This window comes from Dermochelys coriacea, chromosome 11 (assembly GCF_009764565.3).
Source record: "Dermochelys coriacea isolate rDerCor1 chromosome 11, rDerCor1.pri.v4, whole genome shotgun sequence".
Classification (NCBI taxonomy): domain Eukaryota; kingdom Metazoa; phylum Chordata; order Testudines; family Dermochelyidae; genus Dermochelys; species Dermochelys coriacea.
In genome coordinates this window covers 1303280-1319398 of record NC_050078.2, presented here as the reverse complement: position 1 = coordinate 1319398, position 16119 = coordinate 1303280, and the positions used below count along the sequence as shown (strand labels likewise).

Genomic DNA, 16119 nt, shown 5'->3' with positions numbered 1-16119 from the left:
AGTCCGGGCCGCCCCTCGGGGGGGGAGGCAGGGTCAGATCGGGGGGGGGGGAGCCGGACCAGCCCCCCCGGCCCGGGGCCGCCCCTCGGGGGGGGAGGCAGGGTCAGAGCGGGGGGGGGCAGCCAGACCAGCCCCCCCAGTCCGGGGCCGCCCCTCGGGGGGGGAGGCAGGGTCAGAGCGGGGGGGGAGCTGGACCAGCCCCCCCGGCCCGGGGCCGCCCCTCGGCGGGGAGGCAGGGTCAGAGCGGGGGGGGGCAGCCAGACTAGCCCCCCAGTCCGGGGCCGCCCCTCGGGGGGGAGGCAGGTCAGAGCGGGGGGGGGGCAGCCAGACCAGCCCCCCCAGTCCGGGGCCGCCCCTCGGGGGGGAGCAGGGTCAGAGCGGGGGGGGCGGCAGCCGACCACCCCCCCAGTCCGGGGCCGCCCCTCGGGGTGGGAGGCAGTGTCAGAGCGGGGGGGGGAGCTGGACCAGCCCCCCCGCCCGGGCCGCCCCTCGGGGGGGGAGGCAGGGTCGAGAGCGGGGAGGGGGGCTCGGGCCGGGACCCTCCTGCCCGGGCCGCGGTCTCCCAAGGGCCCTAGGACCGAGCGGCCCCAGCCGAGCCCGGCCGGACTCCTTGGGTTCTCGGCGGACGGGGACCGCCCCCCCCCTCACCTGCCCGGTCTCCCGGTAACCGGCCCCAGCCACCCCCTCCCTGCAGCAGGCCGGGCCGCCGCCTCCTGTGTCACTACCTCTGAACGGGCGGCTCCGGCGGCCAATCGGCGCCTGTGGGCGGGGCCGCGGGGGCAATCCGAGGGAGGGTGAGAGTCGGTAGGGGCGGGGCTACAGGATGTCCCCGACGGCGCTCCGTCGTGGGGCGGATGTGACGTACTGCGCGTCTGTCGTTGGCTTCCGGGTGAGGCGCTACCCGCTTCGTTCCCCCCCGGGACCGGTGAGCGCCGCCCTCGCGGCCTGGGGGGAGCAGGGCCCCTCTGGCCCCGTGCGGGGCACGGTCGGAAAGTGCTGCCCAACGGGGGGCGGCAGCCCCTGGGTGCCCCGGACAATGGGGGGGTGGGAGCCCCTGGGTGCCCCGGACAATGGGGGGGGTGGGAGCCCCTGGGTCCCCCTGGACAATGGGGGGGGCGGGAGCCCCTGGGTGCCCCGGACAATGGGGGGGGCGGGATCCCCCTGCCAACGGGGGGGCGGGAGCCCCTGGGTGCCCCTGGCCAACGGGGGGGGCGGGAGCCCCTGGGTGCCCCGGACAATGGTGGGGGGCGGGAGCCCCTGGGTCCCCCTGGACAATGGGGGGGGCGGGATCCCCCTGGCCAACGGGGGGGCGGGAGCCCCTGGGTCCCCCTGGCCAACGGGGGGGCGGGAGCCCCTGGGTGCCCTGGCCAACGGGGGGGCGGGAGCCCCTGGGTGCCCCGGACAATGGTGGGGGCGGGAGCCCCTGGGTCCCCCTGGACAATGGTGGGGGGTGGGAGCCCCTGGGTCCCCCTGGACAATGGGGGGGGTGGGAGCCCCCTGGCCAACGGGGGGGCGGGAGCCCCTGGGTCCCCCTGGACAATGGGGGGGGCGGGATCCCCCTGCCAACGGGGGGGCGGGACCCCTGGTGCCCCTGGCCACGGGGGGCGGGAGCCCCTGGGTGCCCCGGACAATGGTGGGGGGCGGGAGCCCAGGGTCCCCCTGGACAATGGGGGGGGCGGGATCCCCCTGGCCAACGGGGGGCGGGAGCCCCTGGGTCCCCCTGGCCAACGGGGGGGCGGGAGCCCCTGGGTGCCCTGGCCAACGGGGGGGGCAGGGAGCCCCTGGGTGCCCCGGACAATGGTGGGGGGCGGGAGCCCCTGGGTCCCCCTGGACAATGGGGGGGGCGGGATCCCCCTGGCCAACGGGGGGGGCGGGAGCCCCTGGGTCCCCCTGGCCAACGGGGGGGCGGGAGCCCCTGGGTGCCCTGGCCAACGGGGGGGCGGGAGCCCCTGGGGTGCCCCGGACAATGTGGGGGTGGGAGCCCCTGGGTCCCCCTGGACAATGGGGGCGGGTGTGGAGCCCCTGGCCAACGGGGGGGGCGGGAGCCCTGGGTGCCCCTGGACAGTGGTGTGTGTGGGATCCCCTAGGCTCTGCTGGGCAGTCAGGACACAAAGTCCCCATGGCCCGTCCCTGGCCTGCGCTGACCCCTCTAACCACATTGCCGCCTCCAGGAGATCGACAGTCCCTGCGTCAGACCCTCAGGAGCCCGGAGATTGGTCCCAAATCGCGACATTTAACCCCAGATTTAATGTGTGATTTTTGGGCCAGTCTTTTGGCGTTTGAAACCCCCCCCACCCCTTTCCAAGGGTGCGTGTCTGGACATTAGTGTCGCCCACATCCCCCACACGGGCTGATATGGCCACTGGACTCCTTATGTTTTTGTAGATACAAAACTGACACAGCTCGCCCCGAAACCCAGCTGCAGGAGCTCTCACCCCACACATCTGCAGTGTCCTGCCCAGCACTTTATCCTGTCCCCCAGCCCCCCACCAGTTCTCCTCCTCATCCAACCCCCCTTCAGTGCCCTCAGTTCAGTCCCCCTCTCCCCATTGCCTCCCACTACCTCAGTTCACCCTCCCAGCACTCACCCCATCTGCCCAGAACACCCTATCATACAGCCCTCCCGCCCATCAGCCTCCCCCCTCCTCACGGCAAGCCCCCAGCCTCACCTCTGCTCCTTAGGGGTTCTTCACCCTTTCCAGACCTTTGGAAGGGGGGCAGGGCTGCAGTGGGTCCCCTCTCCCACTTCCCAGGCTAGCAGGGGGAGCAGCCACCTGGGCTGACAGCTGAAGCCCCGCTCAGGCCCAGGGTGGCTGACAGGATTTCTAAGGAAAATTAAGCCTCACTTTTAGAACTCTCATTTTTTTCTAGTTGATTCAATTGCTTATTTGAGGGTTGTGGGGGGCCCCCCCAGGTGAATTTTCTCTTCCCTGCTGGAGTGTAGGCTCCTGTCTCTTGTTAGCTTGGCAGCTTTGTTTATCAGAGGTGTAAATGAATTCTCATTGTCTTTCAAAGTACTTTGTAATTAGCTGCCTGGTGGAGAAACCGCATTCCTTTGTTCAGGGCGGGTAACTCCTGTTTGACTGGAAAGAACCATCCTGCCATGTGAGCGTTCTCTTACCCAAGAGTTGGCACATCTGCGGCGGAGTGCTGGCCTCGCCATGCGGATGGTGCCTGGTGTCCGTGGTGCAGCCTGGGGCGGGCTCCCCAGGCACTCGGCGGTCACATGGCCGCAGTGATAGAACTTGGGACCTTTCACTCCAAAGCCAGCAGCCCTGTCCTGGAGGGGAAACTCCATTGCCAAGAGCAGCACTGCGGGCTCTTTGCCCCGTGTCCCCCAGCTAATGGGGGGCATGGCTGCCCATTCCCTGCCAGGTCACGGGTGCCAAGTCACAGGACATGGGAGCCTATCGATGGCTCTCTCTACCTCACTCTCATTCCTTCTTCAGATTCCTGCTGGAAACAATGCAGCCCCTCGAGGTCAGGTCTGTGTTTGAGGCTGCCCAGGACCCCAACTTCCTGCATGGACTCTCCCTCGTCAGTGGCTTTTCAGAGGACGTGCGGTCCACAGACTCTAATGCCATAATGCAAGGTAGTGGCTAAAAGCCAGTGAGCTGGCTAGAGGGGCAGTGGAGCCAGCTGAGGGGCTTTCTGAGCAGAGGGTGGGAGAGTGTCCAGTGGGGGGATTTTTCTGCAATCCAATGCTAAGAGGTATACCACTCTCTGGGGCTTGGTGGGGTGATGGGCTCTGGTTTGAGCTGCTTTACCCCAGTCAAGAGCCTCAGCCTGAGGAGCGCAAAACACTTCACACACACACACTGAAACTGGTGGATAGAAAGTTGGCAAGATTGTCGGGCTCAACGGGTAGTGATCAATGGCTCCATGTCTAGTTGGCAGCCGGTAGCAAGTGGAGGGCCCCAAGGGTCGGGTCCTGGGGCCGGTTTTTGTTCATATTTTCATTAATAATCTGGAGGATGGCGTGGATTGCACCCTCAGCAAGTTTAGCAGATGACACTATCTGGGGGGAGAGGTAGATACGCTGGAGGGTAGGGATAGGATACAGAGGGACCTAGACAAATTAGAGGATTGGGCCAAAAGGAATCTGATGAATTTCAACAAGGACAAGTGCAGAGTCCTGCACTTAGGATTGAAGAATCCATGCACTGCTACAGACTAGGGACCGAAATGGCTCGGCAGCTGTTCTGCAGAAAAGGACCTGGGGTTACAGTGGACGAGAAGCTGATATGAGTCAACAGTGTGCTGTTGTTGCCAATAAGGCCAATGGCATTTTGGGCTGTGTAAGTTGGTGCATTGCCAGCAGATCGAGGGACGTGCTCTCTATTCCCCTCTATTCAGCATTGGTGAGGCCTCATCTGGAGTACTGTGTCCAGTTTTGTGCCCCACACTACAAGAAGGACGTGGAAAAATTGGAAAACGTCCAGTGGAGGGCAACAATAATGATTAAGGGACTGGAACCACATGACTTATGAGGAAGCAGCTGAGGGAACTGGGGTTGTTGTAGTTCTGCGGAAGAGAAGCATGAGGGGGGGATTTGATAGCTGCTTTCAACTACCTGAAAGGGGGTCCAAAGAGGATGGATCTAGACTGATCTCAGTGGTAGCAGATGACAGAACAAGGAGTCATGGTCTCAAGTTGCAGTGGGGGAGGTCTAGGTTGGATATTAGGAAAAACTTTTTCACTAAGAGGGTGGTGAAACACTGGAATGGGTTCCCTAGGGAGGTGGTGGAATCTCATTCCTTAGAGGTTTCAAGTTCAGGCTTGACAAAGCCTGGCTGGGATGATCAGTTGGGGATTGGTCCTGCTTTGAGCAGGGGGTTGGCTAGATACCTCCTGAGGTCCCTTCCAACCCTGAGATTCTATGATTCTGAACTAATTCTGTTCGGTGGTTAGGTATCATCCCTGTGTTACAGGTGGGGAAACTGAGGCACAGAGGTGCAGTAGCTTGCCCAGGGCCATGCATCAAGGAGTGCAGAGTCAGGAAACAGTCAAACTGTCTCTTCACCCTGTGCTCTAGCCACTCTTTGGAGTGATCTGTCTGACCTGTAGCCCTCTGTCCCTCTCCAATGGAAGTGGCATATCTTTCCTGAGCTCCTCTCCCTCTTTCAGAGAAGCTAGTGGCAGCCAATGGGGAGGAGAGAGCCCGAGGGGTCCCAGAGATATCGGACCGGATCGTGCTGCTCAGCCTGCTCCCGGGTGTTTGAACAGCAGGGAGGAGCAGGTAGGCAGCAGCCTGTGGGGTGGGAGGGCGGAGGGATGGTGTGTTTTCCATTGCCCCCAGCAGGCAGTGCTGTGAGCGAGCAGGACAGCTGGGGAAGCAGGGTTGTGAGAAAGGGGTATGTGAATGGCCGAAATGTGGACCATGGAGATCCGCAGTTGTGGCCTGGGTACGTGGAGATGCAGCCCAGAGACTACTGGTCCTGAAATGCAGTGCTCCATTTTGGGCTTACCCACTTGGCACAAGGTGGAGTATTTCATGCTGGGATTTGTAGTCTCCATCCAGAACGAGGGAGGCTGCAATTGATTCTATTTTAGCCAGTCAAGTGCATTCCTCAGGCCCCTGGTAATTGCGGCTTCATCTCTCAGCTGGGCAGGGTCTGGGAGCTCTGGCATAGCCACATTACCAGCTTCCACACGCTGCAAGCCCTGGGCCAGAAAGCTGGTGCCCAGTCTCTGCAACCCTGAGGCAGGATGGGAACTTGGCCCTAAGGGCATTCGCTAACCAAGTGACCATGACGTGCCAATAAAGCAGGCAGCTTCTGCTGATTCCCAAGTCCCCGGCAGGCTGGCATCTGGCTGAGGGGGCCTCCACACTGTCCAGTCCCGGGGCATGGGTTGGTGCGCTTTCATTCATCCGACCTGGGGGATCATCAGTATGGGAGGCCCCTTCTCACTCCGTTTCCTTCCCAGACTGAGCATTACCGCCTGGACGGCAACCGCTTTAACCTGAAGCAGCGTTTGCTGGGCGCCGGGCACTTGCAGCAGAGGAGTTTGAGGAGAAGACCCGTGCAGGTGAGGGGGGACCGACAGGAAGGCTGCTGTCATGGGCTTGCTTGAGCACCACACGAAGCAAGTATCCTTTAATTATCAGTTGATAATCCAACTCGAGGTGTCCCTGCGCTGCAATTCTGCAACATAAAACAATCTGTCACTGGCTCAATCCAAGGTGCGGCTGGAGTTAGGCCCCTGACCAGACTGCTTTTGGGATCAGCTGGAGCAATCCTTCCTCCCCATCCTAGCTTCACCTGAACTGGCCACTGGAGGAGGCAGCTTAGCTGTTTTATCTTGGCTGCTGGGCCTGATTGGGTTTGCCCACTTCTGGCCTTTCTACCTGCGGAGGATCAATTCTGTTAGTTCCACTAAGCAGCTGATCCTAGGGGTGGCCTTTCTAGGCAGTTCTTGGAGGTCTAACTCGCTACTTTTTTCTCCCCAGAGAGCGTGCCTTCTTTGGATGGAGAGGTGACAATGTGGCAGGGGCATCAAATGTCTGGTATACCCCATCACAGCAACCTTTCAGCAGGGCCCATAGGCAGCAGGGCCCATAGGCCGCAGGAAGCCTCTCTGCTGGCACCTGACTGGGTGGAGAAGCTCTGAGCACCAGTCCCACTTACCTTCTCCCTAGTAGCTGCCTGCTTCCTGGATCCCTTTGTTTTCCTGCCCCATGTGGGAGGCTCCTCTGAGATGAGTTCAGGTCCTGTCATGTCATGTCATGTCATGTCATACATTACCGCTATATAAATCCATAGTATGCCCCACATCTTGAATACTGCATGTAGGACATGGTTGCCCCATCTCAAAAAAAGATTTGCCAGAAGCTGGGAGTGGACAACGGGATGGGTCACTTGATGATCCCTGTTCTGGTCATTCCCTCTGGGGCACCTGGCATTGGCCACTGTCCGGAAGACAGGTTTCAGAGTCGCAGCCGTGTTAGTCTGTAGGCCACAAAAAGAATAAGGTGCCACAAGTACTCCTGTTGTTTTTGTCGGCAGACAGGAGACTGGTTTGGATGGACCTTGGTCTGACCCAGTCTGGCCTCTCTTATGCTCTTTGTGGTGAGGTTGTTCTAGCCCCTCCTCTGCCCCCTGGAGCTGGCTGGCTCTGACCTGTCAAGTGGGACCAGGCCATGGGTGGGTATCTCAGTGAGGACTGTATGTTCTGGCAGATGCCTCCCCTCCTCAAACACTCACTCCTCCCCCACCCCGGGATCCTGTGCACCCAGAATGTGGCGCACTCCTTCCACAGCGTCTGCCTGGTTCGCTACCCCAGGAGCGTCGGATGGGCTGTCCTCCACACTGTTCACATTGGCTGGGCTGTGAGAGGCCATCGCACATGACCTAGAAGGCTGGGGGAAGGGCAAGTGGACATTCAACGGGATCTCTAGGTCTCCAGGTGGGACATGGAGGAGGTGGCTCTGTGATCCTAGTGGACTGGGAATTGTTCCCTCCTCTTCATTTTAGGACTTGTGCCTTCCTCGGGCACCTTAGCATCTGACAGCCCTGTCCCCCTCCTGCTCGGTTTGCAGGTGATGTCTCCAGCATCTCTGGGTCAGATTCTGACGACATCCGATTTGGGCAGCGAGACCGGACCTGCTCCCTCCCCGAGGCCACGCAGACTCAGGGAGCGGCCCGCAGAGCCACCACCCAGACACCCCCTCGGCTAAGGTTCTGTTCCGCAACTCCCAGGGCCAGCTGCTCTCCACCTACCGCTGTGTGCTGGGCAGTAAGAAGGCAAGCGACGGCCCGGCAGTGCTGAGACCGCATCCCCAGTGACCTGCCAGAGGTCCTAGAGCAGGTCATGGTCCGGGATAGCCCTGACGGACCAGCAAGCGGGGTTTGGCTGGGACCCTTGACCCCTCTTTGCCCCCTGTGATCCCGCGGGCAGCTGGACGCATGTGCAGGGGAGCCGAGCGCCAGCTCTGTCGGGATCTGGCTGTTCCAATATACAAGTGGTCGGGGTTTAGCTGGAGCGGTGCTTGCCAGAGGATCCTTGCCCAGGTGCGGGGGGGTGGCCAGGCCCAGCTCATCCGGATGGAACCAAGGCTTTACTTGGTGCATGATGAGCCCTGTTCAGATGGGAGCTGCTGCTGCTATGATCATCTGTCTGGCCTCAGCAGGAAGGGGGCAACCCCTGCTCCCTACTAAGCCCCTGCCACATGCGTCAGCCCCCAGACTGCCCCTTCCCCCACTGCCTGCAGAGCCCCTGGCTAATGGCTCCTAGCTGGCAAACCCCGCTGGGTCATCGGCTCCAACAGGGGGAGGGCCTGTGTCACCAGGCTGCTAACAGGAGGGTTTCCTTGTGCCAGGGTGGTGGTGAGCAGCAGGCGGAGCTGGTGGCATCTCTGCAGAGCCTGGGCGCAGGCACCTGTGGGTTATTCTGATGACAGGCGGTTTGTACACTTTGCAGGAGCCGTCTTCAGGGGGTGAGTGTCCCAGGCTGGCCCTGAGCATGGGGCTGGGGCAGGGGCTGCTGCTCCAGCGGGCAGAATCCTGTGAGGGCCTGGAGTTGGAAGGAGAGCTCTGTGGCTTGTGGGTGGTTTGGGGCTATTTTCCCCTGGCAGAGGGGATCAGAGGGGATGTAGTGGAGATGGCCTCTTGCCCGTCTGCTTGTGGGGCTGGCCCAGAAGGCGTCTCTCCTCTCCCCGGGGACATGTGGCACTCCCAGAGCCTTCACGGGCCCCTGGCAGCAGCAGCAGCTCCTGGGATACCCTTCTTGTGCCCGTCTGTCCCCAGTGTGGCAGTGTGCTCTGGCTGCAAGAGGCGTGTTCATTTCCCTTCTGTATGGAGGCCCCAACAGGGGCAGGAGTTCACCCAGGTCCCAGAGTGAGTCAGTGCCAGAGCGGGGAAGAAAACCCAGGAGTCCTGACACCACCCAGTGTGTGCCATGCAGACCCATGGCCAGGCCTGCCCTCATGGAGTAGGGCTTAGGCCCTGTTCCCCCATGGCAACAAGGGTCCGGGTCCTGCTGCCCCGGCCCACTCTGAGGTTTTCTCTCCCCCAGGCCTGAGGTGCTGGTCACAAGACCTTCCCATCGGTACACGGTGCGTGCCCGCCGTGGCATGGCACAGGGATAGTGCGCGATGCCAGGGCCAGGCCTCCATGCCCAAATCGTCCGGCGCCTCGCTGCGGCGTTACAACGAGGCGGCTCTGCTTAAGGTAGGGCGAGCGCACAGGCCCAGTTCAGGATTGGGGCCCTCGCTGCTGGCCACACACCATTCTGGGGCAGCTCTCTGGGTGGGGCTGCCTAGGCTCTGTGGGCAGAGGCGGGACAGGGTGTGTGCTATGGCGGGAAGTGCCCGGGAGTTGGGATAGAGGGGGCACGTGGGGCCTGGGCAGGGAGGCTAGGACAAGTGCCATGCTCCCCACTGGGATGCCCCCTTGGGATTCCAGTCCCCTGCTAGGGGCTGGGAGGCATGAGAGAGGCGCCTCTGGTGCTTTGGGATGCCCTGTCTCCTACCCCAGGGTGCAGGCCTTGGGCTCCCTCCCCAGGGTGGGGGCTGCCTAGGCTCTGTGGGCAGAGGCCTGGACAGGGTGGTGTGCTATGGCGGGAGTGCCCGGAGAGTGGGGAATAGAGGGGGCACGTGGGGCCTGGCAGGGAGGCTAGGACAGGTGCCATGCTCCCCCACTGGGATGCCACCCTGGATTCCAGTCCCCCTGCTTAGGGGCTGGGGCATGAGAGCAGGCGCCTCTGTGCCTTGGGATGCCCTGTCTCCTACCCCAGGGCCAGGACTGTTGGCTCCCTCACCAGGGTGGGGGCTGCCTAGGCTCTGTGGGCACGAGGGCTGGACAGGGTGGTGGTGCTATGGCAGGGAGTGCCCGGGAGTGGGATAGAGGGGGCACGTGGGGCCTGCAGGGAGGCTAGGACAGTGCCATGCTCCCCACTGGGATGCCACCCTGGATTCCAGTCCCCCTGCTTAGGGGCTGGGGCATGAGAGAGGCGCCTCTGTGCTTGGGATGCCCTGTCTCCTACCCCAGGGCCAGGCCTTTGGGCTCCCTCCCCAGGCTCTCTGGGAAGTGCCTGAGAGAGGCATTAGTGGATAACGCCCCCCGCATCCCAGGATCCCAGGCCAGCTGCCGGCGCCCTGTCAGATCTAGCTGAGCGCTCCTTATTGGCTGGCATCTGAACAGTCCAGGCCGTGCCCTGGCTTGGGGTGTCCGCGGCAGCACAGTGGAAATGCAGACCCCTCTCTATCTCCCTCTCCCGAGAGCCGAGACCTCACGTGCCCCTGCTCAAACCCCAGGGGACTGCTGCTGGGCCCCTCGGACGGGCCCCATCGCTTAAACTCAGCCCCTGGCTTGACCTCCACCAGCCGGGCGCTTGGGGTCACATTCACACAGGCCCCGCACAGGATCCTACCCACCACTGCTCTTCACTTCACAGCACGAGCAATGCCCAGATCTAGACCTAACCGATAATCCCTACACGTATCTCCCTACCCCAGCTTCCTCTCCACTGCAGCGAGGCTCTGCAGGGCCCTGGTCCTCGGGGTGTCCATGGTCCTCCTGCTGCAGAGCTTGGCTTGACTTCCAGGCTGGCGCCCTCTCTCCACCATGGCCCACTTGCTTTCTCAGTCCTCAGGTGGTCCCATCGCTGCACCGGGCCCCCCTGCTGCGAAGCCTGCCTGTCCCTGTGCCCCTCAAGCCCGGTCCTTCCAGGGTCTCGCTCCAAAGCTTCTCCCCAGGAGTCCTTTAACCCTGCTTTGTCACTGCTGCCTCTGGGAAGTGCCCACTCTCCAACCAGCTGTGGCAAAACCTGCGCCTTCAGCCAAGCCCCTTCACATACCCACTAGGCATCAGAGCAGTCGTTAAGGTAACGAGTCCCCATTGTCCCTAGGCTGGGGGGGCGGCCGGCAGGCAGAACACGGGGGATCTGCAGCGAGCACCATACTAATGCCTTGATAATAACAGAACACTAAGCTGTACGGCCACAACCCTGAGTCCCCGTCCCCCCCCCCACCCTGGCAGGGCTGGGTGTGCTTGGCCATACCCAGTCCAGAGGAGGACTGGCAGGTGGGGCCAGGAGCTAGCGGTGATCCTCCCCTTCCACCCCCAGGACAGCCCGGGACCTACTGGCTGGCTGGGCGCAGCATCTGCAGGGAGCCCAGCGCATCTTCCTGCGGGCCCCCCGTGCCAACCGGGGCACTGCTCTTCGGTGGCAGGAACCCCCTCTGCACAAGGACGAACCCCGCGTCTACAACATCCCTTTAGCACCGCAGAGCCACCTTCAGGAGGTGCTGCGGGTGCACATGGCCCCTGGCCACCCTGCAGGTGTATGTGAGAACTGGGTGCGGGGACAGTGGGTGCTAGGGGGCCAGGGGTGAGGTGGTCTGCTTCCCTGCTGCCTGTTCCCCTGGCCACCAGGCTGGGATGACTCTAGGGGCTTCTAGACTCTGCCCAGGCCAGGGTGGCAGTGCCAAGCTGCCTACTTCAGAGGAATCCTCCTGGGTGGGGGCAGTGGGTTTCTCCCCCAGGGATGGTGGTTGGTTGCGATGCCCATCCTGCCTGTCTGCAGCACCTGCCCTGCCCCACGCTCTGTGGAAGGGGGGTGGGCTGGCTCCCTGCTCTGCCCTCTGTCTGGGGATGGTCTCTGTGGGGCCCGGCTGGTGGCCACGGACCCAAGGCTCCTGTCCCGCAGGGAAGGACCGGCGGTGGCGGATCTCGCTGGCTCCCCCCGGAAAGGTTGGAGGAAAGTGCCGTGTGCGCCGGTGGAAGAGCCCCAGCAGGGTGATGCCAGCAGTGAGTGAGGAGGAAGGGCGCCAGCACGTGGGGAGGGCACCGGCTGACTCCCCCCCCACCCCCAGGGGTGTTTCCTGAATGGGGGAGGGAGGGTGCCCAGCACTGGACCCTGTGTTGCAGCAGCTGCCTCTTGTTTGTGCCCCAGCCTTGTGGTCCCCTTGGGACAGCAGGTTCCAGGCGTCTGGGCACCCCGTAAGAGCGCGCTGCCGCAGGGCACGGTCTGGGCGTGGGGGGCGCTCGTGGACTGCTCTAATCCAGGCACAGTCCTTCCCAGCGGGCCCTTCCCCCAACTCACCTGCAGAGAAGGGGTGGGGCCTCCTCTGGCAGAGCGCACTGGGCGGGCCCGCCATGCCCCAATCCCACCTGTCTTCCCCAAAGCCCCGTCGGAGGAGGAGGAGAGCCAGGCTGGGAGCTGTAGATGGTGGAGGTGACGCTGAGCACGCTGCAGCTCCAGGAGTTGAGGTGATGCCTAAGCGAAGCCGCAAGAGGAGGAAGAAGAAAAACAAAGTGGGGAGAGGTGAGAACGGGGGTTCCCCTGGGACGGGCGCTGCGGTGGCCCTGCCAGCCCCACTCAAGGGCAAACCCCTTGCGGCACAGGGGCTAACATGGGGTCCTTTGGTGTGTGTGTTGGGGGGTGTGCTGAGCGGGTGGAAGCTGCTGGCTTCCCTGCCTTTGCCTCTGGCACTGGGAGCAGCTGGCACCTGGCCTTTGCTGGCAGGGGCTGTGGGAAGCTGCATGCCCCCGGGATGGGGGGAAGGTGTTGGACCCGGACTGCGTTTCTATCCCTGTCCTGGTCCTTCCCGGAGCAGGGGCCTGCGCTGAGGGACCACGAGGCCACGAAGAGCCCGAGGGCTCAGCACCGCAGCCAGGAGCAGGGACGGTGGGGGAGCCCCAGAACAGGCCTGGGGCAGAGCCTGCTCCCTGGGAGAACGAAGGTAAGTCAGGCTGGGCCATGCTGCCATCTCTGCCCTGCCCACGTGTGCCACATCGGGGCTCTGTGGGCTCAGGCTGCTCCTCCCCTGCACCGTTTGCCCTGTCAGACCCCCCCAGCTCACCCCTCCCATGTGCTGCTGTGTGCGAGCAGGGGCCGGGGCAAAGAGGCAGATCGGCAGAGTGGTGGCCGTACGGAGCGATCCGGATCGCCCAGTCTGCGCTGTAATATGGGCAGGTGGAAGGGCCCACCCCAAGAGCGAGGCTGCAGGCCACGCCGTGGAGTGGGGGCCTCTGGAAAGGACTCGGGGGTCAGTGGTAAATGGCTGAGCATGAGCTCCCAGGGTGATGCTGTGGTGAAGGGCTAACGTGAGCTGTGGGGTGTGAACGGGGGATTTTACCTCTGTACACAGCCCTGGGGAGACCGACCCTGGTCCTGCGTCCAGTTCTGGACTCCACGGTTTAAGTAGGATGTTTGAAAAACCAGAGAGGTGCAGAGAAGAGCCCCAGAAATGATCGCTGGCCCCTTACACTGAGACCTGTGGGGAGCACCGTCTGCATCCCTTCTGGAGCGGTGGTGATCGCGGTGCGTCACTCCTTGCAGGAGAGCCCAGCGGGGGCTAACGGCTCCTCAGGCCAGCCGAGCCAGGCAGAGCCAGAGCCAGTGGTCGGACAAACGAGAAGTTGGTGCGCCTCGCTAACCCTGCGGGTCGTTAACCATGGCATCTCCTCTCTTGCTGGCTTTGCATCTGGCCGGGTGCCATCCTAGCCCACGCTTTAGCCACAGGCAGGGTGACGGGCCGGGGGCGCGCTCCGGTGCGTGCTGCACAGGCTGGGGGGCCCCGGGGCTGGCTCTGAGCTGCTCTGTCCTTCCCTGCCAGAAACGCTGCTGGGCCAGCTCCGTGACGCCCTGTTCACGGCCTGCAAGACTGGGGACGTGGGGACGCTGCGGTGCCTCCTGGGTGCGGCGGAGAGCGGAGCACCCCCCGCAGGCAGCGAGGATGGTGCTGTGGGGCAGCCCCAAGGCCACCCTGGCAGGGTGCAGAGTGAGGGATCAGAGCCCATCTGTGCGGCCCCTGGGCTCCTCTCACTGCTCAGCGAGCCCATCGACAGGACTGGCTTCACCCTGCTGCACGTGGCAGCTGCGGCAGGGAAGGGGGCAGCCGTACGACTGCTGCTGGAGGCTGGTGCCGACCCTGCACTCAGGTACAGCGACCCCCTGAGGCCAGGGCTCTGGGCAGTCGCCCCCCGCCAAGGCTGTCCCTGCCTGTGGGCCCGGGGGTCTGCAGCTTCCTTGTTCGCCCTTCAATGCCCTGTCTGGTCTGGTCCCGGGGGCCTGCGGGAAGGTGCCCTCTGCCTGCACTTCTCCAGCTTCTGGGGCCCCCCCCCCCAGCCTGCTCCCTCTCCCCTGCCCCAGGACATCTAGCCAGCTGGGTGGGTGGGCTAGCCAGGGGGTGGGGTGGGGCGGGGTCCCCTTCCCAGTTCTCCCCGGGGCCTGGCTGGGTCGTGGGCCTGCCCGTCCTGCAGGGGCTGGGGGAGGGCAGCCTGCCAAAGGGAAGCAGCAAGCCCTGGCCTATCCTGGCCCTGAGCCGCTCTCTGCTTGGCTCCCAGGGACTGGCAGGAGCGACCCCCGTATTGCGTCTCTGCCGACAAGTCGACACGCAACGTCTTCCGCAGGTTCATGGTGGATCACCCAGCCAAGTACGACTACAGGCGGGCCAAGGTGGGTGCCTCCCGCTGCCCTTCCAGCCCCGAGATCCCTCCCTGGCGCCCTTGGACAGCTGGGGGAGCTCAAATCCCCCCACCCCGGGGTGCCTGAGCCCTCGCTGGGGAGCACCAATCCGGCTCCAGGCTGCTGGCCCCCTCACCCACACTGGGGGGCTCTGCCCCTAGGCTGCACCTGCCATGCTCTGAGTTGGGGGGAGGGAGCCGTGCGAGGAGCCAGGAGGGGCCGTAGGGTTAAGGCCCCTGCGTACAATCGAGGAACCCAACCCCCAGCCCACCGCGAGCCAGCTGTGGGGGCTGTTAGCAGAGACAGGCAGGGCAGCCAGGCCCCCCCCGGGTGACAGAGCTCGTCCTCCCAGGTGCCCGGCCCCTGACGGCGGAGATGGAGGCCGGGCGGCTGGAGAAGCAGCGGGCGCAGAAAGCACAGCGGAAGCAGCGGGTGCAGGAGCAGGAGGAGAAGCGACGCTTTGCGGCCCTGCCAGACCAGGAGAAGGTGAGGCCTGGGGGACCCAGACACCCTGTCCCCGTTGGCGTCTCCCTGTCCCGGCTCTCAGGGGCTGCTGGGGGGGGCAGGGCTCACCCCCTCACTGAAGCTCCGGCTCTCTGCTCCTCAGAGGGCCCTCGCTGCCAAGCAGAGACTGGCTGCCCAGCTGCCGGACACGGGCACTGCTCTCACCAACACCAGGTAACGGGGCCCTGGGCACTGAACCTGCTGCGGGGCCGGGGGTGCACCAGGGTGGTACTGCGGGGGCAGGAGGTACTGGGGGGCTCCGGGGAGGCAACCGTTCCCCTGCGGGGCTGCCAGCTCCCCTCTCCAGTTGCTGGCAGGGAGCAGGCCTGGGCCCCCAGACTCCGGCCCACACTGTACCTTCTGGTTTGTGCAGGCGCTGCTGGCAGTGCGGCGAGTCCCTGCTGGGCCGGATCCCCTTCCACTACCTCGACTTCTCCTTCTGCTCCACGGGCTGCCTGCAGGCTCATCGCCGGGGCCGCGCCGGCCCCACCTAGCGCCCACGCCGCCGGGAAGGCAGGCAGCTGCCGAGTGCAACGGGGGTTGTGTGGAAACGGACAGTCGCCTGCTGGGTGCTGGGGGGAGGCGCTGGGAGCTCCCAGGGGGCTGAGCCCGAGTGTAAATCCCTGTCACAGCTCAAGGCCTCCTTCCCAGCACGGGGGGCAGCCCCCTGCACACGCCCCTGCCTCAAGGGGAAGGGGATCATGGCACAGGATGGGCTGGGTGGGGGGCGAGCACCGACCCCTGGGCAGGAGCATCACCGTAACACAGGGGTCAGGGTCCTGTTTTGGGGCAGGGGGAGCAGGCTGCAGCTGGGGGCAGCGTGGCTGGTGGATTGAGGGAGGAGGGACTAGAGGGCACAACGCTGGTGCTGTGCGATCCACCTGAGTGTGCCCCACAAGCCGGGCTGTGGGTGGTTAATGACGGGCAGCTTGGCTCAGGGCAGCAGCCCCTTGCCTTGGGCGGGAGCTCCCTGCAGCACCCTGGGCCCTGCCCGGCACCGGACGGGTGCCCGGTTTTTCCCCAGGGTGCAGTACCTTGACCCCAGTACCCTGAGCAAGCCCCCAATGGCCCTTGAGTGCCCCCTGGGGCTCTGAACCCGGGCTCTGGCTTAGGGTGTCTCAGCTGGTGCCCCCATGATCACTCAGAGCTGTTCACAGCCCGTGAGGTTTGCAGTGAACCACGCTGGGGTGGGCACGGCGCCAG

The 16119-nt window shown here is 64.1% G+C and overlaps 1 protein-coding gene across 1 annotated transcript; it reads left to right on the top strand.

Moving 5' to 3' along the window:
* The first annotated feature begins 822 nt into the window (after positions 1 to 822).
* On the top strand, positions 823 to 16009 carry ANKZF1 (ankyrin repeat and zinc finger peptidyl tRNA hydrolase 1). The gene is given in 28 exon segments (XM_043504762.1): positions 823 to 920; positions 3446 to 3592; positions 5128 to 5192; positions 5194 to 5223; positions 5225 to 5239; positions 5929 to 5977; positions 5980 to 6030; positions 7541 to 7590; positions 7593 to 7745; positions 8321 to 8378; positions 8381 to 8406; positions 8409 to 8437; positions 9016 to 9085; positions 9087 to 9170; positions 9877 to 9880; positions 11073 to 11266; positions 11268 to 11299; positions 11650 to 11750; positions 12129 to 12158; positions 12161 to 12205; positions 12208 to 12267; positions 12560 to 12685; positions 13562 to 13886; positions 14292 to 14407; positions 14750 to 14898; positions 15020 to 15090; positions 15290 to 15423; positions 15462 to 16009. Coding segments are annotated over 27 exon segments (2298 nt in total). The 5' UTR covers position 823; the 3' UTR covers positions 15411 to 15423; positions 15462 to 16009.
* The last annotated feature ends 110 nt before the right edge of the window (positions 16010 to 16119 follow it).